This window comes from Trypanosoma theileri (genome assembly GCF_002087225.1).
Source record: "Trypanosoma theileri isolate Edinburgh chromosome Unknown TM35_Tth_21_V1, whole genome shotgun sequence".
In the NCBI taxonomy this organism is placed as follows: domain Eukaryota; phylum Euglenozoa; class Kinetoplastea; order Trypanosomatida; family Trypanosomatidae; genus Trypanosoma; species Trypanosoma theileri.
In genome coordinates, this window is record NW_021639863.1 from 451,395 (window position 1) to 477,724 (window position 26,330).

General features: G+C 39.0%; 17 protein-coding genes across 17 annotated transcripts; all 17 read left to right on the plus strand.

The window, feature by feature from the left end:
* Positions 1–118: 118 nt before the first annotated feature.
* On the plus strand, positions 119–1,336 carry TM35_000212760 (eukaryotic peptide chain release factor subunit 1; the record flags this gene model as incomplete). Its single annotated transcript, XM_029027126.1, has 1 exon — positions 119–1,336. The coding sequence occupies one exon, from the start codon at positions 119–121 to the stop codon at positions 1,334–1,336; it is 1,218 nt and encodes a 405-aa protein (XP_028881736.1).
* Positions 1,337–1,627: 291 nt separating this feature from the next.
* TM35_000212770 (uncharacterized protein) lies at positions 1,628–2,482 on the plus strand (the record flags this gene model as incomplete). Its single annotated transcript, XM_029027127.1, has 1 exon — positions 1,628–2,482. One exon carries the CDS (start codon positions 1,628–1,630, stop codon positions 2,480–2,482), a length of 855 nt encoding a protein of 284 aa, XP_028881737.1.
* A 338-nt stretch (positions 2,483–2,820) lies between these two features.
* On the plus strand, positions 2,821–3,282 carry TM35_000212780 (uncharacterized protein; the record flags this gene model as incomplete). Its single annotated transcript, XM_029027128.1, has 1 exon — positions 2,821–3,282. One exon carries the CDS (start codon positions 2,821–2,823, stop codon positions 3,280–3,282), a length of 462 nt encoding a protein of 153 aa, XP_028881738.1.
* A 306-nt stretch (positions 3,283–3,588) lies between these two features.
* TM35_000212790 (60S ribosomal protein L7) lies at positions 3,589–4,317 on the plus strand (the record flags this gene model as incomplete). The annotated part of the gene is made up of 1 exon (XM_029027129.1): positions 3,589–4,317. One exon carries the CDS (start codon positions 3,589–3,591, stop codon positions 4,315–4,317), a length of 729 nt encoding a protein of 242 aa, XP_028881739.1.
* Positions 4,318–4,577: 260 nt separating this feature from the next.
* TM35_000212800 (60S ribosomal protein L7) lies at positions 4,578–5,306 on the plus strand (the record flags this gene model as incomplete). Its single annotated transcript, XM_029027130.1, has 1 exon — positions 4,578–5,306. The coding sequence occupies one exon, from the start codon at positions 4,578–4,580 to the stop codon at positions 5,304–5,306; it is 729 nt and encodes a 242-aa protein (XP_028881740.1).
* Positions 5,307–5,639: 333 nt separating this feature from the next.
* TM35_000212810 (uncharacterized protein) lies at positions 5,640–6,884 on the plus strand (the record flags this gene model as incomplete). The annotated part of the gene is made up of 1 exon (XM_029027131.1): positions 5,640–6,884. One exon carries the CDS (start codon positions 5,640–5,642, stop codon positions 6,882–6,884), a length of 1,245 nt encoding a protein of 414 aa, XP_028881741.1.
* A 368-nt stretch (positions 6,885–7,252) lies between these two features.
* Positions 7,253–9,076, plus strand: TM35_000212820 (E2F target protein 1; the record flags this gene model as incomplete). Its single annotated transcript, XM_029027132.1, has 1 exon — positions 7,253–9,076. One exon carries the CDS (start codon positions 7,253–7,255, stop codon positions 9,074–9,076), a length of 1,824 nt encoding a protein of 607 aa, XP_028881742.1.
* Positions 9,077–9,441: 365 nt separating this feature from the next.
* On the plus strand, positions 9,442–10,149 carry TM35_000212830 (putative Adenine phosphoribosyltransferase; the record flags this gene model as incomplete). Its single annotated transcript, XM_029027133.1, has 1 exon — positions 9,442–10,149. One exon carries the CDS (start codon positions 9,442–9,444, stop codon positions 10,147–10,149), a length of 708 nt encoding a protein of 235 aa, XP_028881743.1.
* Positions 10,150–11,493: 1,344 nt separating this feature from the next.
* On the plus strand, positions 11,494–12,174 carry TM35_000212840 (putative Adenine phosphoribosyltransferase; the record flags this gene model as incomplete). The annotated part of the gene is made up of 1 exon (XM_029027134.1): positions 11,494–12,174. The coding sequence occupies one exon, from the start codon at positions 11,494–11,496 to the stop codon at positions 12,172–12,174; it is 681 nt and encodes a 226-aa protein (XP_028881744.1).
* Positions 12,175–13,078: 904 nt separating this feature from the next.
* TM35_000212850 (uncharacterized protein) lies at positions 13,079–13,783 on the plus strand (the record flags this gene model as incomplete). Its single annotated transcript, XM_029027135.1, has 1 exon — positions 13,079–13,783. One exon carries the CDS (start codon positions 13,079–13,081, stop codon positions 13,781–13,783), a length of 705 nt encoding a protein of 234 aa, XP_028881745.1.
* A 650-nt stretch (positions 13,784–14,433) lies between these two features.
* On the plus strand, positions 14,434–15,441 carry TM35_000212860 (uncharacterized protein; the record flags this gene model as incomplete). The annotated part of the gene is made up of 1 exon (XM_029027136.1): positions 14,434–15,441. The coding sequence occupies one exon, from the start codon at positions 14,434–14,436 to the stop codon at positions 15,439–15,441; it is 1,008 nt and encodes a 335-aa protein (XP_028881746.1).
* A 988-nt stretch (positions 15,442–16,429) lies between these two features.
* On the plus strand, positions 16,430–17,197 carry TM35_000212870 (uncharacterized protein; the record flags this gene model as incomplete). Its single annotated transcript, XM_029027137.1, has 1 exon — positions 16,430–17,197. One exon carries the CDS (start codon positions 16,430–16,432, stop codon positions 17,195–17,197), a length of 768 nt encoding a protein of 255 aa, XP_028881747.1.
* Positions 17,198–17,450: 253 nt separating this feature from the next.
* TM35_000212880 (uncharacterized protein) lies at positions 17,451–18,599 on the plus strand (the record flags this gene model as incomplete). The annotated part of the gene is made up of 1 exon (XM_029027138.1): positions 17,451–18,599. One exon carries the CDS (start codon positions 17,451–17,453, stop codon positions 18,597–18,599), a length of 1,149 nt encoding a protein of 382 aa, XP_028881748.1.
* Positions 18,600–18,860: 261 nt separating this feature from the next.
* On the plus strand, positions 18,861–19,793 carry TM35_000212890 (putative zinc finger protein; the record flags this gene model as incomplete). Its single annotated transcript, XM_029027139.1, has 1 exon — positions 18,861–19,793. The coding sequence occupies one exon, from the start codon at positions 18,861–18,863 to the stop codon at positions 19,791–19,793; it is 933 nt and encodes a 310-aa protein (XP_028881749.1).
* Positions 19,794–20,526: 733 nt separating this feature from the next.
* On the plus strand, positions 20,527–21,411 carry TM35_000212900 (uncharacterized protein; the record flags this gene model as incomplete). Its single annotated transcript, XM_029027140.1, has 1 exon — positions 20,527–21,411. The coding sequence occupies one exon, from the start codon at positions 20,527–20,529 to the stop codon at positions 21,409–21,411; it is 885 nt and encodes a 294-aa protein (XP_028881750.1).
* A 280-nt stretch (positions 21,412–21,691) lies between these two features.
* TM35_000212910 (putative protein kinase) lies at positions 21,692–22,576 on the plus strand (the record flags this gene model as incomplete). Its single annotated transcript, XM_029027141.1, has 1 exon — positions 21,692–22,576. The coding sequence occupies one exon, from the start codon at positions 21,692–21,694 to the stop codon at positions 22,574–22,576; it is 885 nt and encodes a 294-aa protein (XP_028881751.1).
* A 247-nt stretch (positions 22,577–22,823) lies between these two features.
* On the plus strand, positions 22,824–25,733 carry TM35_000212920 (glycine dehydrogenase; the record flags this gene model as incomplete). The annotated part of the gene is made up of 1 exon (XM_029027142.1): positions 22,824–25,733. The coding sequence occupies one exon, from the start codon at positions 22,824–22,826 to the stop codon at positions 25,731–25,733; it is 2,910 nt and encodes a 969-aa protein (XP_028881752.1).
* Between the last annotated feature and the right edge of the window lie 597 nt (positions 25,734–26,330).

Below are 26,330 nucleotides of genomic sequence, written 5' to 3' on the forward strand. Positions count from 1 at the left end.
TTTTTTTTTTGTCTTTCTCTCTTGAAGTGATTTTTGTATCTGTATTTCTTTTTTTTTTGTTTTTTTTTTTGTTGTTTTCCCATTGCAATAAAAAAGGGGGTTAAGGGAACGTGTTAGGATGCGTCTGTTGCGAAAAGCCATTAGATCTGATGGTAAAGTTGAAGTGAAAGTGTCACTAAGCACGAGTGAAGATTTGTGGCATTTATATAACTTAGTGATTCCCGGTGATCGTGTGCGAACAAAGACGAAACGCAAAGTGGCGAAGGAAACATCAACGGGTACACAAACCGCTCAAGTGCATGTCATCACATTAGAACTAGAAGTGCGACAAGTGGATTTTTCTCCGGATGAACTCCGTCTTCATGGTGTTAATGTATCCGAGAATGACTATGTGAAGTTAGGTGCTCACCACACATTATCTATACATACATTTCCTCCGCAGGATGTTACGATTATTAAGAAGGAGTGGGATGAAATTATAAATACCCGTCTGCAGGAAGCTTGCGATAATGAATCTAAAGCAGATACTGCGGCCGTTCTCATGGATAATGGAAAAGCCAATGTGCTACTGGTAACACCTTCTTTTATGTATACCAAGGCAAAAGTGGAAATAACGATTGCAAAAAAACATAAAAATGATGGAACGGCACGAGATAAGAGTATTCAACGTTTTTTTAAACATGTTATGGATGCTATATGTGCACATATTGATTTTGAAAAAATAAAACTGGTACTTATCTGTTCTCCCGCCCATATTCGAGAAGAGTTTAAGCAATACATGGAACGTGTGACAATGCAAGCAGAGACTGGTCCACTTCGAGTTATTCATAAGAATCTTTCCAAAGTGGTTCTTGTAAAGGTAACAGATATTACAAATGATGCGCTACGCACGGCCTTTGCAGATCCCAGCGTCGCAAGACAAATGGATTCCACACGATGTAGTGATGAAATTAGAATTTGGCAGAATTTTCAAGACACCATGAATAATGATCCAGATCGATGTGTGTATACGCCACAGATTGTACATCAAGCCGCAATGATGGGTGCTGTGGGTACACTTATGATTAGCGATGCCTTATTTCGATCTAGTAGTCCAATTGAGCGACACTTTTACTTATCTCTTGTCCAATTTGTGAAACAGGGTGGAGGGAGGGTTAGTATTTTTTCTAGTAATCATGTAACCGGAGAACAGTTAACACAGTTAGGTTCTATTGCAGCTATTTTACTGTTCCCCTGTCCCGATCTAGATGATGTGCCCATAAAAGAAGATTTCATAAATAGTGAAGAAGTTGCTGCCTTTGTACGTGAAAATGCTCCTGCACGTGTTACTGTATAACTTTATCAAATACTCTATGGAAGCTAAAGTGATGCATTTCTGTGTTTCTTTCGGTAAGGATGTGAAATTGTTATTTGTTATTCTTCATTTTTTTTGTGTGTGTTTTTCTTTTTTAATGTGTTTATTTATTTATTTTGAACCATGTTTACTCTTTTTTTTTTTTTTTCTGTGTGTTTATTTTTTTTTTTTTTTTTTTTTTTTTTTTTTTTTTTAAAAAAAAAAAAAAAAAAAAAAAAACCTCTTTATTATGTTGTAGTTTTATTTATATGTATAGTGGGTGGGAAATCCAAGATGTGGCGGCCCACTCGATGTGATCTTCTTAGCGCCCGTACTGCTCTCCGTCTCTCTATAGCCCGATGGGTGCCACCCTCAACACTCCGCTCAATGCGTTACTCTGGCAATACTCTCTTTAGACGCCAACAATCTCAACAAGAGCAAGTTGTTATAAATTCCACATTGGCCCCATTATGTCTGGCAAGGCGGTTTATTTTGGTTGAAACAAACGAGACACCAAACCCAGACTGTCTTCGCTTCTACTCGATGGATTTATCATTCCTGAAACCTGGATTGTCAATGGACTTTCCAAACGCAGGACACGCTTACAAGTCACCATTAGCAGAGATGCTTTTTGGAATTCCCGGAGTAGACGCATTATACCTCGCTGATGAGTATATTACAGTGCGAAAGGATCCTATGGTTGATTGGGAGGAGTTATCGACACTTGTTAAGGAGTGTATTACACAGTTTGCAGAGAGTAAAATGAATATTCTCTCTGAAGAGGGAGAGGAACTTATCACCGGTCATAACAATGACACGGAGCCGGAGGAGGATGACGATGAAGTAATCCTTGCAGTAAAGGAGCTGTTGGCCACACGTATTCGTCCCATGTTACAGGCTGATGGTGGAAATGTGCGGTATATAGACATGGATGATGGGACTGTATTTGTGATGTTAGAGGGAGCATGTAAATCATGCCCCTCCTCTGGTGTAACACTAAAAAATGGGATTGAACGTATGCTTATGCATTGGATCCCTGAAGTTGTTGAGGTGCAGGAATGCACAGAGGAAATGGCAGATGATATATTGGCAGAGAAAGCTCTACGAAATAAGATGCAGAAGGAGGGTGTTGAAATTACCGCAAAATGAAAGTGTTATCATTATTTGCTCAAAATGAAAAACAGAGGAAAAGAAAAAGAAGAAATAAATCAGGCGATAATGAGCGAGACGAATTTTTGAGATGGTTGTATTATTATTCTCAATGTTTTTATTTTTTTTTGTGTGTAGGGGTGGGTGGGTGGCAATGTATGCTATGTATGTTGTATAACTCACTCTCTCTCTCTCTCTCATCATATGTTGAATAATAGTAAATAATAATTTCATCTCTTTTTTTTTTTTACTATCCTTCATTCTTTGTATATTTTGACTCTGCACGTCGTTTTTTTTCTTTTTGTTTTCTTCATTGAAGAGGGTTGCAACAGGATTAAATGATGCGAAGATTGCGAGATGCTGCGCATCGTGGTATTGTAGTGCCATTTCAACAGCTAAATGCGCGTAAGTTGATTCTTGCTGCGACTGCTGGTATTCTCGGTGGTATATTCCCAGTGCCTATGTTTACAAGTATTGTAACTCTCATATTTTGCAGAATGTTGCACTGCTGTGCTTTACAGATTGCATTGGCAACTGCAATTAATTTTCTCGTTACTCCACTTGAAGTACTTCTTATTGTGCCCTTTGCATGTGCCACAGCGACTGTTCTTGGAAGCGACGCTTCACGATTTACTGTAGCCTCACTTTATAACTCTATGAATCTTGGATTAATTGATTTTTTCTTTACATCTTCATCGCTGCTTATTCATAGCTTTTTGTCTTGGTGTTTTTTCGCTATTCCTCTTCTTTATATAGTCCGTAGCCTCCTATACAACGAAATCGTTGGGAAGCATATCTAAGACTGACTGTATAAGAGGAAGTGTCATGGTTTCAAAGTCCAGCGATTTTCTCTTGTGATGTTTATATATCTATTTTTCTGAGGCCATTTTTTTTTTTCCTTCAGTTACTATTGGTTCTCTTTTTTTCTTTTATCCACCCCCTTTTTTGTTTTATTTTTCTTTGATTTCTCCACATCTTATATTTGTTTTTTCTCTTTAATATTTTTTATTATTGGTGGTTATTATTATTTTTCTTGCAAATTCTTTTCTTCTTCTTCTTCTCTCTCTCTACCCTAATACCAGCATAGCACGGCCGAGATACAAACAATGCCCGCGAAGACTGTCCCTGCCCCAGAGTCCGCCATCAAGCGTGCCGCATTCAAGCAGCAGCAGACGGAGAACTTCAAGAAGGCAATTGATGCCAACAAGGCTGCCAAGACTGCACTGAAGAAGTTGGCCTACTCCCGTGGTCTCAAGTACTCCCGTGAGTACCGCTCCACCGAGAAGAAGCTCGTGCACCTCCGCCGTCTCGCCAAGGCTCAGGGTAACTACTACCTCGAGACAAAGCCAAAGGTGGCCGTGGTCACCCGTATTCGCGGTATCGCCAAGGTGGCACCCAAGCAGCGCAAGATCCTGCAGCTTCTGCGTCTGCGCCAGATCTTCAACACTGTCTTCGTGCGCCTGAACAAGCCCATGGAGAACATGCTCCGCGCCGTTGAGCCCTACATTGCGTACGGTTACCCATCCCTGAGCACCGTCCGTGCCATGGTGTACAAGCGCGGTCACCTCAAGATCAATGGACAGCGTGTGAAGATCAACGACAACCAGATGATCAAGGACAAGTACAACAACGAGGATGTCGTGTGCGCCGAGGACGTCGTGAACCAGATCTACACTGGTGGCAAGCACTTCCGCGAGGTGACAAACGGTCTGTGGCCCTTCAAGCTGGCCCCACCTGCCGGTGGCATGCGCCAGAAGCGTCGCCACTTTGTTGAGGGCGGTGACTACGGTAACCGCGACACCCTCATTAACCGCTTCCTCGCCCGCATGATTTAGGTATTTACCGTGAATGTGCATTTTTGATTGAATTTCTGTTTTATTTTACTTTGTTTTTACTTCTTATATAACATCATATTCTCACAGAGTGAGAATATCTCTGTTGAGACGACTGACACTCGTTTCACAGAAAAAGCTATTATTTTTAGTGCTACTGTATATAACAAAAACTCCACTACCCCTAAAAAAATTAGACGTATATATATAATGTTCGAACTTTTTCCATTATTTGTTTTTCTTCCTAGAAGAAGATAGAGAACATGCCCGCGAAGACTGTCCCTGCCCCAGAGTCCGCCATCAAGCGTGCCGCATTCAAGCAGCAGCAGACGGAGAACTTCAAGAAGGCAATTGATGCCAACAAGGCTGCCAAGACTGCACTGAAGAAGTTGGCCTACTCCCGTGGTCTCAAGTACTCCCGTGAGTACCGCTCCACCGAGAAGAAGCTCGTGCACCTCCGCCGTCTCGCCAAGGCTCAGGGTAACTACTACCTCGAGACAAAGCCAAAGGTGGCCGTGGTCACCCGTATTCGCGGTATCGCCAAGGTGGCACCCAAGCAGCGCAAGATCCTGCAGCTTCTGCGTCTGCGCCAGATCTTCAACACTGTCTTCGTGCGCCTGAACAAGCCCATGGAGAACATGCTCCGCGCCGTTGAGCCCTACATTGCGTACGGTTACCCATCCCTGAGCACCGTCCGTGCCATGGTGTACAAGCGCGGTCACCTCAAGATCAATGGACAGCGTGTGAAGATCAACGACAACCAGATGATCAAGGACAAGTACAACAACGAGGATGTCGTGTGCGCCGAGGACGTCGTGAACCAGATCTACACTGGTGGCAAGCACTTCCGCGAGGTGACAAACGGTCTGTGGCCCTTCAAGCTGGCCCCACCTGCCGGTGGCATGCGCCAGAAGCGTCGCCACTTTGTTGAGGGCGGTGACTACGGTAACCGCGACACCCTCATTAACCGCTTCCTCGCCCGCATGATTTAAGTCGAGCAAACTCTACTTCTGTCGGATTGTTTTCTTTCTTTTTTATACTTGATTGATTTCTGTTTTCTCTTCTATACTCATTGTGTAACCAAGACGTGTTTTGTGTTACTCTTTATTTGTCATTATTATTATTATTTCTTGACTTGTTTATTATATTATTTTCTCTCGTTCTCTTTTTTTTCTTTCTTTGTATTGTTTTAATCACATGATTGCTGCAAGGGAACAGCGCAACGACGCTTGTCTATTACTCCTGAGTACTTTGCGAAAGAAAGTTTATAGAAGGTGGTGTTATCTCAGTCAACTAGGGTAGTGTAAAAAATCTCACACAAAGTGATGCTAGTAGGTAAAGCTGCGTGCCCTTTAGATTCTACAACAACTCCTGGACAGCAGCAGAATGTGAGGCACGAGAATTCAATGATAGTAGATGGTCATAAAAAGGAATCAAGTAACATGCGTTTGCGAGAAAAGTATGAAACTGTAAAAAGTATGCGTTCTAACGAAGTTCAAGAAGCCCTTCTTCGCGAGTGTGAACTCTCTTCTATCATTATGGAATTGAAAAAACGAATAACGGAGTTGGAAGCATCTCGTGAACATGAACGTGAAATTCATAAGCGAGAATCTTTTTATGTTATTAAGGAGAATGAATGTCTTAAACAGCAGGTCCATATGTCTGAAAAGATGCTAGAAGAAGCCCGCACAAAATATGACAAAGAAATGAAGGTTATGCAGGCAAGATTCTCTGTCATGGAAGACCGACTTCTCAAGGAGAAACAGCGAGCCAAAGAGAGAGAAGCTGAGTATGAACGGGTGACGCAAGACCTTTGTCATAGTCTCTTCCTTGCTCAGAAGGAGTTGGAGCTCTACGCTGAACAGAACAAAGAGTTAGCTGCTGTGAAACAATCCCTGGAGGATACTAAAATTAATTTATCAATAGCCAAAAATGAATGTAGTCTATGGCAAGATGTATTGAGGCGCCGTGAAATGTTTCTCTTACTTGAACGAGAAACTTTTGTAGGACTCCAGTGCGATTGGTCACCGATGTTTAATCGTCGGTGTTTCCACCATATCGAGGAGAAACAACGTCAGCTAGTGAAGAGCGGTGCGGAACAATTGGTTGATCGCATGAACTTTGAATTATCCATGTATGATGAAATCAAATCTCTTCTTCTAAGCAATGCCAAGGTATCCATGGAGAATAGGTCTCTTAGTGCAAAGCATTGTGCCAAATCGCAGGAACTTTCTCGCTTGAGTGAACAATATGAGGCGGTTTCTTTGATGTTTTCTCAATATATGCGTGATGTTGAGAAAACTCAAAGTGATCGTATTGAGTCGAAAACATGGTTAAAGGCCTTGGACGATGCTACAATTGGTTACGTTCTCCATCAACGTGATTGTGAAGTTGCTGACAAATTGCGAAAATGGAAAGATGGACTGTTAGAGGCACATAAACTACTTCGCGCTCTTTTAAAGCGATATGAACCTTTCCAGAAGGGTGATGAGGTATTTGTTTCACGTGTGATTGAATGTCTGTCATCCGCTCCACATGTAAAGGAACCTGTTAATGTATGGTTACCATAATATTATATATATATATATATATATGTATGTATATGTATATTTATTTATTTATTTATTTATTTATGTGTGTATATATGTGTATACATATAATTCTTTTTTATTGTTGTTATTGCCTTTATTATTGTACATATTGTCGTTGTACTTATTCACTGGAACCCTATCTAATTTTTCAAATTTGCATTGAACGACGTATAATTTACGCCGACAAAAATGATGTAGTTGTAAAAAAAAAAAAAGGGGGGGGGAGAGATTAGATGCATTTCACTATTCATTTTCTACTTCTTTCTTTTCACTCTCATTCTCACCCTTTGTTTTTTTTTTTTTTTTTAGAGTGTGCTTCCTGTTCCGTGGTCTCTGCTGTGGGAATAATGGACCGGGTGGGCAGCGAGGCGGCAATGGGTGAATTGCTGCGCGAGAAGAGCGATGAGTTTAATGATGTGGCGGCTGCCCTCCGCTTCGTGCACGAACGTCTTCCGCAAATCCTCCAACACCCGCCTCCCGACATCTTTCCAATACCAACACCAACACTTACTAACACTAGCAATAGTAGTAATAGTATTAATGGTGGGGGAAGTAGTAATAGTAATAATAATAGTACCCGTACGGGTCTCACTGGTCTCCGTCGTTGCCGCGGGATGCTGCAGGAAGTAGAGCCGGTCGTCTCGCTCTATCGTGCTTCTCCCACTGACTTCTTCGGTGACACACACACAGACGACGTGGCCCTGCTGGAAGCCACACGTTACTATGTTATTCCAGTTCCAGGAAACGCACACTTTTATAATCAGCAAGACGGTGAAGAGGATAGGGCTGCAACACATCAGCCACACGTTGAAATGGAGTTTGCTTCAATAGACCGCAAACGACGAGGACGCTCACCGGAAGGGAAATCATTTGATGATCACAATCCACCACTAGAACAACAGGACACCACTGTAGAACGTGACACAAGAATACGTCGTGAAGAGACATTATCTCATGAGAAAAATGAACATAATTTAGAGGTGAGTGTACCATTATACCAGCAGTTAAATTTACCACATCCACCACTTAGTACCACTCTTCACACTGCGTGTATTGTAACTGTTATTCATCATGGTGGATTCGAAAGAGAACAATTAAAGTTAAATGATGTGGTTGATTTTTTTGGTTTCATAGAAGACAATTCGAATTCTTCCTGCGTAAATGATACTGCTGAATTAGATGAGTTTGAAATCTTCGGCACGTGGCATGCGGAAAATCTTCCTCCTGCATTACTTTCCCGTATGATATGCATGTCCTGGAGACATGTTTACACTACCCCAGAACGCCCTATACTCTCTCCCTATTTTGAGAACAAACGTCCTTTTGTGGTGCAGTACTTTGCAAATACTATTTGCCAAGGTGATGTTTTGTTAGCGGAGTATATTCTTCTGCATCTTTGTGCGCGTGTTATCACGCGTGAAAGTGCCACTCCTATTGGAGATGTACCCCTTCGTGTGGAGGGAGATGGTATTAATCCAGAACAATGGTCCATGTGGATGCGGAGTGTAGCACCTGTGGGTGAAGTTCTGCTTGGTGAGAAGCAACTGTTGAACTCTAAAACTCGCATCGCACCGAAACAGGATCACAATGTCAATGTTTTGCGTTCCGGTATTTTACAATTAGCTAATGGAACACATGTTACATTGGACTGTCACGTTATTTCAAAGGCAAGTAATGTTGTACATGAGGGTATTTTTGCTGTGATGCACAGACAAGTACTACCACTGGAATATCCATACCAGACGCATGAGTTACCTATTGATCTCAACTTTCTTGCCTTATCCACAAACCGGGCAGAGAATGACATTGAGTTTCTGCGCCTAGCTGTCTCAGTACGATGGCAACCAGAGACTTTAATGGATGCGGCAACTTCTCCTGCACTTAAACCAGATGAAGTACGAGAATATTTGGCCCAGGTTCGGTGTGTATGCCGCAGATTTGACACTGGGGATGTCTGCAAGTCACGCCGTCTCGCAGACAGACTTGTTAGTTTCGCTGAGCAAGAACCACGATGGAACAACCGTGATTCCTTTATTCACAACAATTCCTTTTCCATGGCTGCTGCCTTGATGCGCTCTTGTGCAGCAAGTTTTGGGCGAGAACTAATTAATGACGAAGATGTTGAGCATGTTCTTTCTTTAGAAAGGCAACGTGTCGCTCGCATCCAGTGAACAATAGAGATAACAAGATAAAGAAAAAAAGAATGAGGGTATATATATATATATATATATATATATATATATATATATATATATATATACAATGCAACTTGGTTCTTGTTATTCTTTGTTGAAAGGGGTGAAATCATGCAATGATTGTACTTCTTTCTAACTTGACCTTCTACCTTTTTTTTTCATTATTATTGTATCTGTGTATCTATGTTTTTTTGGGTGTTTGGGTAAGCTATTATTTATGGTGAAAGAAAAAAAAAAAAAGAATTTTTTCATCTTTTTTTCCTTACACTTTTTTTTCCGTTGAGAGTAGTAGTTTTTCTTTTTTTTTTTTTGTTAGGAAATTATTTCTTATATTTCTGGAAATGGCTCTTGTTGAGATCACTCCATACAACTACACCCTCGCGCGCAATTCACCTTTACATGCGCAGATTCAAAAAGCATACAGATGGTACTCACCCAAGTTTTCTCCTCACGACGTTCCTCGTTTTGCAGATGTTGGGAGTATTACGGAAAACCCACTCGTGATGCGTTCAATACGTGACTTTCTTGTGCAACGATACAAAAGTTTTCCACAACCTCCTACACATATTATGGGATTCGATGCGCGTGGCTTTCTTTTTGGACCTCTAATTGCAGTGGAACTAGGAATACCTTTTGTGCTCATGCGAAAGGCGAACAAGAATGCGGGTGTTCTCATTAAGAGTGAACCCTACGAAAAAGAGTACAAGGAGGTAGAACCAGAAGTCATGACGATTCGTCTTGGAAGTATTGACAAGAATTCACGTGTTGTGCTGGTGGATGACGTCCTCGCGACAGGAGGAACTGCACTTTCTGGTCTTCAGCTTGCTGAAGCAAGTGGCGCTACTGTTCTTGAGGTAGTTTCGCTGCTTCAACTCACATTCCTAAAGGGTGTGGAGTTGTCACATTCATACCGCAATGGTCGCTACAGCAAGATTCCATTTTTTTCATTCGTGGATGAGACTGCGTTAACAGATGAGAATTGTGGAGATCTGTTGAACTATACTGGTAAACGTGCGATAAGTTGCAGTGAGGCGTTGAGCAAACTATAATTGTAAATATATATATGTCTTTCATGTGATAGGGAGTGGGGTGGGGGGCAGTTGAAAGAAGAAACCCCAATAAAGTGTACGGAAAACAATATAAGAAAAAAGTGGAAATAAAAGATAATTTGAACCATTGTTTTTTTTTTTTTTTTTTTTAGCAATCTTTCTTTTAATATTTTTCTTTATGTTGATCATCGTCCATTATTTCATTCTCTTGTGTTGAATAATTCTCTTTTTTTTTCCCTTCTTGTGGTTTTTTTTTTTTATGGATTTGCCTCTGTGTTTATACTTCCGGTCTTTATTTTTTTCTTTTTATTGTTGTTTTTTTTTTTCCAAACCTTCCATTTTTTTTTTTTTCTTGACTAGTTCCACAGTGATGATGATGATGATGCCGGTTATATTGTGAAATAAAATTTTAAAGAGTGAATTATCTCCACTCTTTCGGACGCGTCGGTCGACATACCCAAGTGGTTACGGGGTTTGACTTGAAATCAAATGCGATCTCGCGCGCAGGTTCGAACCCTGCTGTCGACGGTTTTCGGGATTTTTGGTTGATATCACCAAGTAAGAGAAGTCAAGAAAGACACTCTCTACAAAAACCTTTATCGATATAGAATATTATTATTACGATTATGCCATTTTTGATGTGGCAAGCAAGACTGGAAAATTGTTTTGCGCTTCAGTGTCCAAGTTTCTTCACCATCGCTGGTGATTGGCGTCAATTAAAAAGGAGGCAACATTTGCACCGAAAGAATAAGAAAAAAAGAAAAAAAAAACTCCAAATTAGCAAAGTAAACATAAAAAGAATATAAAGTAGTAAGAGAAAAGACAAAAAAAAAAAAATGAGGGAATATTTTTATTTCGATTCTAAATATTTGAAAGAAAAACGAAAAGCAATAATGAGATTCATCACCGTGGCCGCTTAGCTCAATGGCAGAGCGCCGTCCTAGTAAGACGGAGGTCGGGGGTTCGATCCCCCCAGTGGCCTTTGTTTTTTGACTAAAACTCAACTCACTCAATTTGAGTGATCGAGATGTTATACTGAAGTTTTGGAAAAGATTTCCTTCTTTCTTTCTTTCTTTCTTTCTCTTCTTATTCTTATTGTTATTTCTCTTATGGAAAAGTTACCTATTTCTTATACACTGGATTTTCTCTCATTCTCCCTTTCTTTTCTTTTACTTGTTTTTGGTATGGGTTCACGGAGGCAATCTTTCTTCTTTTTATTCTTTATTCCTTTTTTTTTTTTGCATTGGTAAGCACGTGATTTGTTTTTTTTTTTCCTATTTTCTATATATATATATTGTTTTTTTTTATTTTTATTTTTTTTCTTTGGTGTAGGAAGTAATTGTGATGTCAGTTTGTGAATGTGCACCCAATCATTTTTTGCTTGACGAATCCCATCCCCTAGCAAAGGATCTGTATGCGAATGTCTTCAGTGAGGTTGCGCCATCGTCTGGGCGAAACGTTACTCGTCTATTTGACGTTAGCAGTGTGACGGAAAGACCCATGTTATTTCGGAAAGTAATTGAATTTCTCGCACAGCGTTACCGCGCTATGGGCGATGCCGGTCCTACACACATTCTTGCTGTGGAGTCCCGCGGATACCTCATTGGCGCCCCGCTGGCGGTTGAACTTGGTCTTCCGCTTGTACTTGTGCGTGAGACGAAGCGATTCCCTGCTTCCTTTGTGCGTGAGAGCCAGCAACTGAACGAGTTACCGCCTTCGCAGTCGATTCGCAACGGCAGTGTTGGTAGCAACGCACGTGTGTTGATTGTGGAAGACTTTGTGGGATGTGGCCGCACGGCGGTGTCTGTGCTGCGACTTGCCGGCATTGTTGGGGCGACGGTGGTGGAAATGGCGGCGGTGTGCGACGCGGCGGCACTCAAAGGCGTTGAGGCCATTCATGCAGCTGACGGCGGGGCCTTCCGCAAAACGCCTATTTTTACGCTTATGCGATTCCGCGCTGATAATAATACACTGCGTGAGCAGATGATGGTGTACAACCCACACATCACAGCTAGCAAACTGTGATGGCGGGAAGAGAAGATAATGAAATGGTTGATAATTATTGTTATTGTTATTATTAGGTTCAACGTAGAGAAAAATGTACTCAAACGGTATAAGGCAGGTGAAGAAAATGTATGGTTGTAGAGATGGAGGACACATGTTTGTTTGTCACTCTCATTCTCACTCATTTTTTTTTTCTTATTTACTTATTTATTTATTCCTTCTCTCCCTCTTACGTCATCATTTTTTTTTTTTTTTTGTTTTTGAAACTTCAATTATTTCTGTGACTATGCCGTAATTCGTCAAATAAGGCAGAAGTCCAGCGTAAATACGGATGATAGCAAAAGTGAAAAGGAATACAGAAAGATGGATTTTTAAACGTCTTTTCTATCTTTTTTTGGTTGGTATTCCGAGTGAAGAGTTTGGGAACCACCCTTCAAAAAAAAAAAAAAAAAAATGTGATAGGATGTCACTTTTTTTTTTGTTTTTATGTCTCTAGTATTTTGAGAATATCTGCAAAAGTATGTGGGACATAATGGAAACGGTGGTATTCGCGGGAGCTGGCGCTATGGCTAGAAGGAAGCACAACATGCAGTAGTGTTTCTATCTATTGAAAAAGTAATACTCTCTGTATATATGTTGAGGTATTTCTTCATTTGCATGTGAAATCATGCAATATATATATATATATATATATATATATGTATTCTCATTCTCTTTCTGGTCTCTTTTTTTTTGTTTTTGTGTGTGTTATTATTATTATTATTATTATTATTATTATTATTATTATTATTTGATCTCAATATCATTTATTTTTTCTTCCTGTTTTGATTCTTTCTCTTCTTTTTATTGACTTTGTTTTTTTTTCCCCCTTGTTTTTTTTTATTTTTCTTGATTTATAAATGGCAGATAATAAGTCCTCTCTGCGATGGCGACTCACACGGTGGCAAGCAATGCTTCAATGTTTTTCGCGATGACTCTTACAAGCGACCAGACTCTTTTTCTGCTTTATCACAAAGACAGCTACGCTGATAATTCTGTAATGCTGCGCAGCTCAAAGCCTATGGTGATGAGAGATGTGTTTCTAACCAAATGTACTTCCTTTTTTCCGAATCCACTTTCGTGTGTGTACGTTCATAAGACTTCTGATGCGATCTTGAATTCATTTGCATCATTTCTTCTGGTCAAACCCATTGTAGATGTTATTGGGTGGAAAAACGGTTTGATTCTCTACGCGGGAGCGGGATTTTTTAGTAGTTTTGCCTACTTATTCAGTAGTCAACTAAGCAGCACCAAGACAAATACACGTTTTGACTGTTGTGCCACATCAAATGGAGCATTCGCTGGATTTGCGGCGCTTAGCCTTGCCTTGCCAAAGTGCTATATCCCTGCTTCTAAGCGTGTACCTGTGAGTTATCTTGGTATTCCTTATCTAATTAAATGCACTTACGATGAATACATTGGTCCTAAGTTTCTGGAAAAGAGGGAATCTAACGCAATAGAGTTGCGAAATTGGGGTTTTGTTGGGGGAGTCTTTTTTTCTATGATATTTTCTTCTTTGGTTTTAAGGACAAGAACAGACTTTGGTAGGATGAATGTATTTTGGAGCAATATAAAAAGGTCTTCTTCGTAATATATATATATATATATATATATATATATATAGATTGTCGTCTGTGAATTTCTTATTTCTTAAATACAATTTACTTTAAACTCTGAAATAGAAAAGAAAAACCAGTCATATTTCTCCACTCTTCATTATCTTCTTCCCCCCCCCCTTTTTTTTTCTTCTTCTTGCTCTATTAGTTTTATTTTTGAAGTATTTTTTTTTTTTGAAAGCTTGCGATAAGAATGGCAAAGCCTTACTTTTTGGAACTACAGATTTATGGGTTTTGGTAAACCAAATTCTATTTCTTTTATCTTTACAGTCTGCCTAACAGTAAGTTTCTGAAAAGCCCACCCAACCCAACCCACTCCGCCCCGAGCGGGAAGCGGGATAAAAGGGCTTCTCAGCACTTCCATTTCGTTAGTTTCTGTTATGTATTAGCAATCATCATCGGGGAAAGATTTGATAGAGATATGTAAATAATGCATCAAAACTTGTTTGAACAATCATGGAAACAAAATATTTTTTCTCTTGTGTTTTATTTCTTTAAAGAGGGAGTAAGGCTAGGGTATTCTTGTTTATTACCTTTTTTTCTTCTTCACGCAAAACTGCGTTTTATTTATTTATTTCTATTCGGTTTATCATTTACTTTGTTGTATTTATCTTACAGCATTGTAATGTTTCCTAACACTCTTTGCACGACACAGCACTCAGTTGTCTTATTTGTAAATCATGAACTGTGTGAGGGGATTAATTTCTCGCTTGGAGATAATCTCCCTTCTGACATGGCGATGATTATACATATTAACACGGCTGCTGTACGTCGTAAAGCACGTCGCTATAATGGGCTTTATGAACTACAATTTGTAATGCATCTTCAAGAAGATAATCTTACTGAAAATGAAAGAGGACGAATGGTTGTACGCGTGTTATTACCATCTTCTGAGTCACACTACCTCGGGCCATTATTCTCTTCAATATATCCCGTGACATCAGCTGTTTTGGTGGATGACGTACCAGAGACCCTGAAACTCTGTTTTTCTCTTGATACTGGTGTTCCTGTTGATATGGTAGCTGCATGGCCAGCGGAGATGCTTCTCGTGGATCACGTAATGGCAATTCTTGACAATGATGATTTCTCTGGATCACTTGCTTCTTCACATGTACAAAATCTTGTACGAGAATTACCGTTTTATGCCAGTGGTATGAGACGTTTTAAAAACTGGTCAGATTTTGTTCGTTTCTTTTCAACACATTATTATTCATGGCAACTTGTGCAATACTCAAATGAATTGCATGAACAACTGGGTTTCAGTAAGTTAATGCTGGCTGGAGAGCTTCGATTAGTCTCTAAACATTTCATAAATTCATATATAATGGCTGACAAGGCGAGGGATTTGATTCGTTATGAGGCTTTTTTGGAGTTTCAACAGTTGTTGCTCTCTTTAGCAGGACCCCCTGATGTTTCTAAACGCAATCCTAAACTTAACAGTGACGCCTTTAAGATTCTGGGTGAATCACGTAGTTTTCGAACGCTGAACACGGTAAACTATATTCGGATCCTTAAGCTCGTAGCACTTGACCCCAAGCGTTACGTTCTCTTTGATCCGCTTCACCCTATTCGAATAGATTGGAAACGTTCTGACGAGACTACACCTGGTATTGCAGACATGATCCCAGTATGAGTTAAAAACACACAAGATTAAATGCGATACACACCCACACCTACACATGTAGATTGTCACAAAGTGTATATTTAATCGTGACTGATACGTATATGTGTTGTTTTGCTTTCTGGGTAAAATTACCCTTTTTTACTATTTTCTTTTATTAATATATATATATATGTATGTATTATTTTTCCGTATTTTTTCTCTGTGAATATCTATTCTGTTTTTCTTGGGAGCGGGGATGGATGTACTGTAATCAGGGGATACTAAATAACTCCCCGTTCATGTGATACTCACATACTCTCTTGGTGCACACTTTCATACTTTGTTTCTTATTCTTATTATTATTATTACTATTTTATTAAACAAAAAAAAGAATAAAGTAATTCTGTTAAAAGTTCTGAAAGGATGCCAGGTAGAAGAGGGAAACAGCGCGTAAAGCGGAAGAAGTCCAAGAAGCAGAAGCCCTCCGAGATGGAGCGTGTTCTTGTAGATAGCATTCATGGTCGCAGGAGGAAAGAACGTGAAATTCTCAAAAACCTCATTCCACCACAAGTGAAGGTGAGGACCAACAAGGTGGCACTTAGCTCTACCCTCCCCATGTTTAATGCACTGCCTCCAACAACCGCGACAGCTGGGACAACTACATCCACAAAGAAGAAGAAAACGACTTCTTCTTCTTGCTAAGCCTAATTACATCTAAACGCGACGTGTGTGTTTATTATTTTTCTCTTGACTTCTGCAGCTGTTAACAAAGTAGTAAAACCGTAAAATTCTTTAAGTCTAAGCTCAGTAAAAAAAAAAAAAAGATGCAGTATTATAGGAATATTATTTATTATTACTGTTATTATTATCATTATTATTGTTTTCGTTTTTTTTTATTATTATTGTTCTCTCAGACGCTTCTCTTTTTTTTTGTTATTATTATTATTATTATTATTATTATTATTATTATTATTATTTGTTCTCTGTGTTTCCTCGTAGAGTAGGTGCCCTGTGACGTATGTCTAATGTGGCTCTTGACATTGGAAGCCGTCTGACAAAGGTGTACTTTTCAGGTGATGTGCCTAGTAAGCGAGTCTTTGAAACTCCAAAAGGTGTTCAGAAACTTAAGGAGCGTTTTAATCTAGGAACATCGGTAGAAGAACTGGATTCTTTCTTACGAGTTTTATGTTGTGCTTCAAGACTTATGGGGACTCAAAAAAATGTTGAGTTACTGGTAAGCGCTGATGAAAATCCCATATTTTCACAATATGTACTGCGTTGGCTCAGCTCCATTACATTTCGTGGAAGCTGCAGTATTGTGGATCAACATTCATGGATGTTAAATCTTTACGGGGCGTTGGAGAATGGTTGTGTGGTGGACATTGGAAATCAGGCAACCCGTGTAGTTCCAGTAATGTATAGTACACCTGTCGTGGAGGCTATTACTATTGGAAGTGGCATGCAAGACCTTTTTCTACAGGCCGCAGAAGAGGCAGTTGATTTACATGAAACCCTTTCAAATTCAACATACTTAAAACTACATATTCCATTACCCATGGTGGCTGATTGGATTATGATGCTTATTGAGGAGTCTCTAGTTCTCTGCAACCCATATACACAACGTTCATTCGTGTCTAATGTGTTTCTAATAACAGGGGGTGGAGTAGCCGCTGCGTGGTTAGTTAAGGCGTTACGGTCTAACATTATAAAGAATTGGCCCAGTTCACGTGTATTGTTTGTTAGTGATTCTGCTCCAATGTTATGGATGGCTGGGCGTGATTCTTGAGACTCTTGATTATATATATATATATAATCCTCTTGTTGTCGGTGTTGTTGTAAAAAGAGCTTTGTCTTTGTCTTTGTCTTTGCTTTTTTTTTTTTTTATACACACTCCTGGTATTTCTGTTTCATTCCTTTTTTTCTTCTTTTCTTCCTTTGTCTCTTTCTTATTTTCTTTTTTCTTTATATGTTTCATGTAACTACATTGATATTTTTCCTTATTTATTTTTCTGTTCTTTGTACTGAAGAGAGTCATAGATATGAGTAACAATTTAGATGAATCTGTGGTAAGTGATTATGTTAATTTTGGTAATGGAGAGCTTGTGGGGCAGACGAGTTTTCTTGACAAAATTCATCAACAGGAGATGATTGAAAGGCAACAGCGAGTGAAAACTGTCCTGCGCAAAGGAATAGCCCCGCCAACGGCTGAAGAACTTGAGTCTATTCTCGAACGGCGGGCGAAGTTCACTAGCACAAAAAAGCTTCAGAAGCATATAGAAGATACCGAGAGACGTCAAGCAGAATGGCGGGATTATGTGACGTGTAAACCACACATTCGTGAATTGGCCACGCCATTGCAAGTGAAGGTGGAAACAACCGGTTTGGAGGGACGCGCTGTTATTTTATCTCCATTGCTTGCATTGTTTAGAATGCTCTTGTGTGATAATCGCGCAAAGAGACGACTGACAAAACTTCGCACAAGAAAATCAGCACAAGTAAGTGATACATCTGCACTGAACAGTCGACAAGAGGGTTTACTGGAGGCTGTCAGTGTTGTGGAGGAACATATGAGTGTAGCACCGGCACATTCCAACCGATTAGCCCCAATGCCAAATTTGTTTCTAATGACATCTTCCTTCGAGGTAAAGCCTTTACGTAACCCGTTTGTCTTTCTCTCCAGAGAGTATCAAATGGAACGACTCCCTGAGTTTGCACTTAATCTCTCCAAAGCAGCTAGTAAAGAGTATGCAACCTACACTAAAGCCGATTATAGTGAACCTACTGCAGTGATTCTTTCAGATTTTGTGCAGCCGTTTGTGATGTTAGAAACATTTGATGTCACTAAACGAGCTCATGATACTGTCCATAGAGAAAATCTTGTGCTGGGGTATGAGTCTTTCAGTACTGTACCGACAACACAAAGTACATTTATTGCAGGAGGAAAAATGGAGGTTATGCGTGGTACAGATTCCACTACTGGGAATAATTTGTTGCCGGAGGAATCATCTTATGCTGGTCTGCCTTTGAAGTTAAACGGACCACTGGCAGATGATTCAATGAGTGAAAGTGACACTGATGATGTTTCAGTGGTTTATAATGCAGATATTTCGTGGTTACCTCAGATCCCTCTGCAAAGAGTAGGAAATGGAAAAGAGCCTCAGAAGCCCTTGGATGGGACGCCGTCGTGAGGAGTGAAACCCTTTTTATGTAAAAAAGAAAGAAGGATGAAAATGAAAGAGAGATAGAGAGAGAAAGAGAGAAAAACTTTGTCTCTCATTTTAATCGTGTCTAAAAGGAATTTAAAAATAGTGATGGGGTTCTTTATTTTTATTTTTATTTTCTTTTATATCTTTGGTTTCCCTAATTTTCAATTTGTGTTTTTTTTTTCTTTTATTTATTTTGTATGTATATACATTATTATTTTCTTCTTTAGGGTTCTCACACAGCAGATGTTAACCAGGCGTTCAGTGTTGGGCGAATGGAAGTCTGATCGAGTGATATTGGCATGTCAAAAATGTGAGGTCACATTTACTTTTAGTTGTAGACGTCACCACTGCCGTTACTGTGGAGGCATTTTTTGTGCTTCCTGTTCCAACATATTTGTGCAACTACCGCAACTACAGACGAAGAAACCGCAACGTATTTGTTGTACGTGTTACTCATTACTTTCAAAGCCAGTGTTAAATGAACTATCAAAAACCGAAAAGCAGTTAGAGAAAAATACAGAGTCTCTGGAAGAAAATTTCCATGGTATCAGTGATGAAGCTTCTCATTTAACATACTCTACTGAAATAGTGGCAAATTCTACAAAATCGGTTATAGTAGAGAGTGGTAATAAGGAAGAAGCTTATTTTAATGATTATTGCGATGTTGACACTAGTTCTAGTAGTGATGATGTCTCAGCTGCTATTGCTGGTGTTTATTCATCAGTTGATGATGGAAAACGTACCACGAGTATTTCGTTTATAGCATCTTTACAAGATAATCTTAGGAATTCTGAAGACGCAGATGTTGTGAATGTCCTCTTGTTTGTGTCAGCAACGAGGTATCAGGTAATCTGTGTTACGGTAGCTGAGGGAGAAAGCATGATGATGCTTGTGAGACGTCTGGTGGATTCGTATTTTAGACTGGAGAAGGGACCTTTTAAGAGTTTTACAGATGTCGATCGAGATATTTTATTAGAAAAGCTTAAGTTTTTCACAGAGACGATTGTGATCGACGATAACGCTGATGCAATTGATGTTCTGTCTCAGTATAACCACCTGGTGCTTTCTACACTTTCTCCTTTAGAAATGATGAAGGCAAGAGATGAAGTTCCCATTCGCTACTTTTTTTGCACTGAACACCATGGTGATAGTAGTCTGGAGGGTATGGAGCAGTAGTAATCTAATGATACCACTGCTTCTAGTACTATTCTTATTATTCTCATCATGGGATAACAATACTAAGTATATAAATATATAGTATTGTTATTAGTCTTAGTATTAGTATTAATTTGCGTGTGTATTTTCATATGACTTTTTTTTCTCATTTATTTAGTTGAAATTGTCGACAAGGCCATGGTTCTTGATTAAACACCAGTTTCATTATTTTACTTGTTGAAGTTGACCTTGAACTGTTTTTGTTTTTTTGACACTTTTCCTTTGAATTTTTTCATGCTCCCTTCTCGTCTCCTTTCCCTCTTTTTTCATTATTATTGTTTTTTTTTTTTTTTCCTTCTCGCAATCGCTCACGTGTGTCATGTGATCAGCGCTGCAGCGTTGCATTGCTCTCTACAGGGCGAAATGTAGAGAATGGGAATCTCTTATTTGATATTGCGTGTGTCTTTTTACTTTTACCGTTCACCAAGTGAAATATGAATCACTTTGTGTCCAACCTGCAGTGTTACAGAAAAAGAAAAAGGAAAAAAAGAATAAATTACCTGACTGTAGCAAAATAATCCAATTTTCGAGTTTATTATTTTTTTTTTCATCTGAACTTACTTCTCTCTCTTTTTTTTCCCCCTCTCTGCTATCTCAATTACCAAAACAAAATAATAATAATAATAATAATAATAATAATAATAATAATAATAATAATAATAATAATAATAAAGCTTTGATTTGATAAAGAAAAATGGACGTTTCTCGGTTTTTGAAGGAATTCAAGAGGGCCCGCAAGGAGACTAATAACTCTGGTGTTATTTCCCACGATAAGAATAGTGAGGAGTCACTTGCTTCAACTTCTCTCCCGGGCGAATTGGCGCGGCATCAACAAAATACTTTCCAGGAGGATGACTCAGATGTTAGTGAACAAGGCAATGATGATGATAATAATGATGAGAATGTAACTCCTTTCTCACACTCGGGGGGAAAGCGCCAGAGATATGATAACATGTTTAGTCGCAAAGATAAAACGGCTCCACGCGAAGGTTACGCAGAAATACGAATGTACCAAACAAATAGCTCAGTTGCACCAGTATCTGTCGGATCTTCTGCGTTGCGTAGAAGGGCCCCAATTCCTCTTTTACCTCGTGCGACAGCAAAGAAAAACTGTAGTTCAGTTACGGATGCGTTACGTAGTGAGCTTTTAAGAAAAAAAAATTCCCTTAGTCAATCTGCTCTTGTTGAGGAAGTATCTGTAGAGTCTGGTGTTCCAGGTATTCTTCAAAAGTGTACAACGAGTGTTAGTGATGATGATAATCCTTCTGCTGCTGCTGTGGAAGCACTACTCATAAGTGTGGATGATCTTCTTTCCTCCAGTAACGCTACTGTGGAGCAGCAATTCCCCATAGATGTGATAAGTAATGTTGGCGTCGCAGCGATAAAGGAGGAAACTCAGACAGAAAGTATGAAATCTCAAATTATACCTGAGATAATTCAACCAGTTGAGACAAGTCATGAGATTCCTAAAAAGGGTAAAATAAGTATGTTTGCTCGGGCAAAACTTCTCTCGACTGAGTCGGGTGCTGAAAAAATATCAAAGACAGAGGTTCTTGAAACGAGAAAGTTTTCAAAGTAGCAGAAAATCATTACCAAAAAAAAAAAAAAAATAATAATAATAATAATTAACAAAGCAAAGATGTGTTCTGGGAATATGGGAATATTCACCAAGAGGTTTAAAGAAATGTATTTTGCTCTATTTTTATTATACCCTCTCCCATTTTTATGTCATCATGAAAATATGTTTCTCTTTTCTCAATTTGCTTATTATTAGGATGGTCTAGGGGAAGGTGTAGAGTGGCGCAAAAAGGGAACTGAAGCAGAATAACAAAAAAAAAAAAATTAAAAAAAGGTGATTTATGGATCAGTTTATACTTGGACCTCCAATAGGAGAAGGCCGTTTTGGCGTTGTTCGTGCAGCTTTGATTAAAGAATCTGGAGCACCTGTTGCGATCAAAATGATTACTCTATCTAGGCTTGATGAGGGTATTCCTCACCCTGTAGCTAGGGAGCTACTTGTCGCTATGCGATTGAAGCACCCTTACATTGTTCATACCCACGACGTATTCCCATGTGGTTGCGCTATTGCATTAGTAATGGAACGTTGCACGACAGATTTGGGCACAATGCTATCCGGAAGAAGTGCAAGCAATCCTCTTCCCTCTCAGAATGCCAAGAAACTTTTTAAAATGTTACTTTCAGCTGTTGCGTACATGCATAAGGAAGGAATTTTGCATCGTGATGTGAAGCCGTCCAATTGTTTCTTAACAAGGGATGGTGTTTTGCGTCTCGGCGACTTTGGCCTAAGTCGAATTTGGGATATGGATGAATCCATGACGCATGAAGTAGTATCAAGGTGGTATAGAGCTCCGGAGTTGTTACTTGGTCAACGACGTTATGGACCAGAAATTGATATGTGGTCTGTTGGATGTGTTTTTGCAGAACTCCTGCGGGGTTACGGTGGGGCTTTTTTTGCTGGTGATGGAGACATCCGACAATTGTCAAAAATATTTGAAGTACTGGGAACACCAACGTCATCCTCTTGGCCAACTGCAGTTCATCTTCCTGATTGGGGGAAGGTTCACTTTGAAAAGAGAAATCCTCGTCCATTGAGGGAATTTTTTCCAGAAGCGTCAACCTCAGCGTTGGAACTGCTTCAGAGATTGATATGCTTGGACCCTCTTAGGCGTATAAATGCTATAGAAGCACTTCATCATGACTACTTTATGGAATACCCAACTTGAAATATTGCTTCGGTTTGGTGACATTAAATAATCGTGAAGGGGATATATATATATATATATATGGTTGTATTGTATATATTTTATTACCGATATTATGACTATATGAGTTATTATTATTATTATTATTATTATTATTATTATTATTATTGTGATTATTCAACATTCTTTGAGCTATTTATTTCTTTTCTTTTTCATTATTTTTATTTATTTATTTAATTTCGACTACTCGGAAGGGGTGTAGGTCTGAATGTACCGTTCTTTTCTTCGTAGTGCACTAACACTATCGACATTTGTTCGATGGACTGCCACAGACAGTTATATTAATCGCCATATTGGTCCAACTACAGCCGATACAATGTCTATGCTTCGTACGATTGGTAAAGAAAGCCTATCCGAGTTAATGACAGCCGCTGTTCCAGATGATGTGTTGCGACCGCCACTAAAGGAGTCCACCGCTATGAGTGAAAAAGATGCCTTGGCCCTTTTGCGCTCTCTTGGTGCGCGTAATAAGGTATTAAAGAGTATGATTGGACAAGGATACTATGAGTCCATTACTCCACCAGTAATACTTCGAAATATTATTGAAAACCCTGGATGGTATACTCCCTACACTCCTTATCAAGCTGAAATATCACAAGGACGTCTGGAGTCTCTTTTAAATTTTCAGACTGTCATAATTGATTTAACAAAAATGGATGTAGCGAATGCATCACTTTTAGATCAAGCTACTGCATGCTCTGAAGCAATGTATCTTGCTTTTCAACATTTTCACCGAAAACGAGATACTTTTTTCGTTTCTAAAGATGTTTTCCCATCTTGTATAGAAATGGTAAAATGTAGAGCAGAACCTCTTAAAATAAAAGTTATTGTTGGGGATCCAAATATGATCGATTGGGAAGATTCATCACTCTGTGGAATTTTAGTTCAGACCCCAGATACCATGGGAATTCTTCATGACTTTTCATTACTATTTGAAACTGCTAAAAAAAAAGGTATTATTACTTGTTGTGGAACTGATTTAATGTCTTTACTACTTCTTAAACCTCCAGGTGAAATGGGAGCCGATGTGGTTTTAGGTTCTGCACAACGTTTTGGTGTTCCATTAGGTTATGGAGGACCTCATGCAGCCTTTTTTGCTGTAAAGGAAGAATTTAAACGACTAATTCCAGGACGTATTATTGGTGTAAGTAAAGACTCCGCCGGTGATCCTTCTATACGTATGGCACTTCAAACTCGGGAACAACATATTAAGCGTGAAAGAGCAACATCAAATATTTGTACATCACAGGCTTTACTGGCAACAGTAAATGCTTTTTATGCTATCTATCACGGTCCAGAGGGTCTCAAAGAGATTGCAAATGAAATTCATACCAAAGTAAAAATTCTTTCAGTTGGAATGGAATCTGCAGGACATTCTGTAGTAAATAATTCCTTTTTTGATACTATAACTGTAAACTTAAGAGGAATAACACCAGAGGACTATGTAACACGTTGTGTAGAAAAGGGTATTAATATATTTCTTGATTATAGTACAGGTACAGTTTCTATATCTGTAGACGAAGCAACAACAGAAGGACATATTGTCTCACTTTTAGAGGCTGCAGGTTTAAAATTACCAGTAATAACTGCCCTATCAAATATAGCAGAGCAAAAAACAGCTATACCATTAGAATTAGTACGAAAATCGGTTTTTTTGAAACACTCAACTTTTCAAAAATACAAGAGTGAAATTGAGCTTATGCGCTATATTCATCGACTACAACGGAAAGACTATGGATTGACACACGGTTGCGTCCCTTTGGGGTCTTGTACTATGAAACTTAATCCAGCTGCAGCCATGTTTCCATTATCTTGGTCTGAATTTACTAATGTACATCCTCTTGCACCAATGGATCAAGCAAGAGGATATAGCGCACTTTGTTTAGATCTTGAGCATAAATTAAGAGAAATTACAGGTCTAGATGCTGTTTCACTTCAACCGAATAGTGGGGCCCAAGGTGAATATGCTGGTCTTCGTGTGATTCGAGCGTATCATATCTCTAAAAAAGAGGGATATCGCAACGTTTGTCTTATACCTGAGAGTGCACATGGAACAAATCCAGCATCAGCTGTATTAGCAGGAATGACAGTGGTTAAGGTAAAATGTCTCCCTGATGGTAGAATAGACATTAAGGACTTGGAAGCTTTGTGCCAAAAACACTCAAAGGAACTTTCTTGTATTATGATAACGTATCCAAGTACATATGGGTTATTTGAGAAGGATATTTTAAACATTACATCTATGGTACACTACTATGGAGGACAATGTTACATTGATGGTGCAAATCTTAATGCTATGGTTGGTTATACTGGACCTGGATTTATTGGAGGTGACGTCTGTCATATTAATCTTCACAAAACCTTTTCTATTCCCCATGGTGGTGGTGGACCAGGTATGGGTCCTATTGCAGTTCGTCAACATCTTGCTCCTTTTTTGCCTAATTCTGTCTTTAACCAAAAAATTGGAGGCTCACAACCATTTGGACAAGTTTCACAGGCAGCGTATGGTTCGGCATCTATTCTAACTATTTCATATATGCTTATGTTAATGCTTGGTTCACATGGACTTAAGACATGTACCGAGTATGCTATTTTAAATGCTAACTACCTTAAAAAACGTATTGAGAATCACTACACAATTCTTTTCCTTGGTGAACATGATTTTTGTGCTCATGAATTTATTCTTGATTTACGACAGTTTAAAAAAACTGCTCAGATTGAAGCTGAAGATGTTGCAAAACGATTAATGGATTATGGTTTTCATTCCCCTACTTTGGCATTTCCAGTAGCGGGAACTCTTATGATTGAACCTACAGAATCAGAATCGAAACGAGAACTGGATCGCCTTGCAGATGCTCTTATTTCTATCCGTGGTGAAATTGCTGCTATTGAAAAAGGTGAACAGTGTACAAAAAATAACGTATTAAAGAATGCACCACACACTGCAAAATGTGTGACCTCTGATAAATGGGATAGACCATATAGTCGACAAATGGCAGCATTCCCTTCTTCTTATTCATATATTGAAAAGTACTGGCCAACTGTAGGACGAGTCGATGGCGCTTATGGAGATCGTCATTTGATGTGTAGCTGTGCATCTTTAGATTTTTATGAATAAATTTATAGGTAAAGGATTTTTTTTTTTTGTATTTTTATATCTTTGGTGGTTGTAGTTGTAGTAGTAGTAGTAGTAGTAGTAATAGTAGTGGTATTAGCATTACTTTTTTTTTTTTACTATTTTTTTTTTTTGCAATTGTGTTGAAAAATGCATGGTGCGTCGTTGGAGAACAGGTGGTTCTTCACCCCTGTCATCAGGACTGATAACTGACTTTTTTTTTTATTTTCTGAAAAAGGGGTGCGGGTTTTCACTTGCTCTGTAGTGTATTTACAGAAGCGCTTGAGTGCATTTAACCCTTTTTTCTTTTTTATAAAAAAAAGAAAAAAATCTTGGTGAGGGTAATGTCATCTCAATATTTATTGATTACTCACCTCCCTCCAAAAAAAAAAAAGAAGAAAAAAAAAGTGTTGTTCGTCGTTTTGTTTCCCTTATCTTCCCTACCATTGTTAGTATTGAAAATTTTCACTTTGATTGCATCGTATTACCTCTTGTGACATCCCGGCAAATCATTCCTTCCGCCGTGTTATGTCTTAACGAACGCATATATGCTTCCTAACGGCAAATATTCATTCAATGTGTGATTGTTTTTTTTTTTTT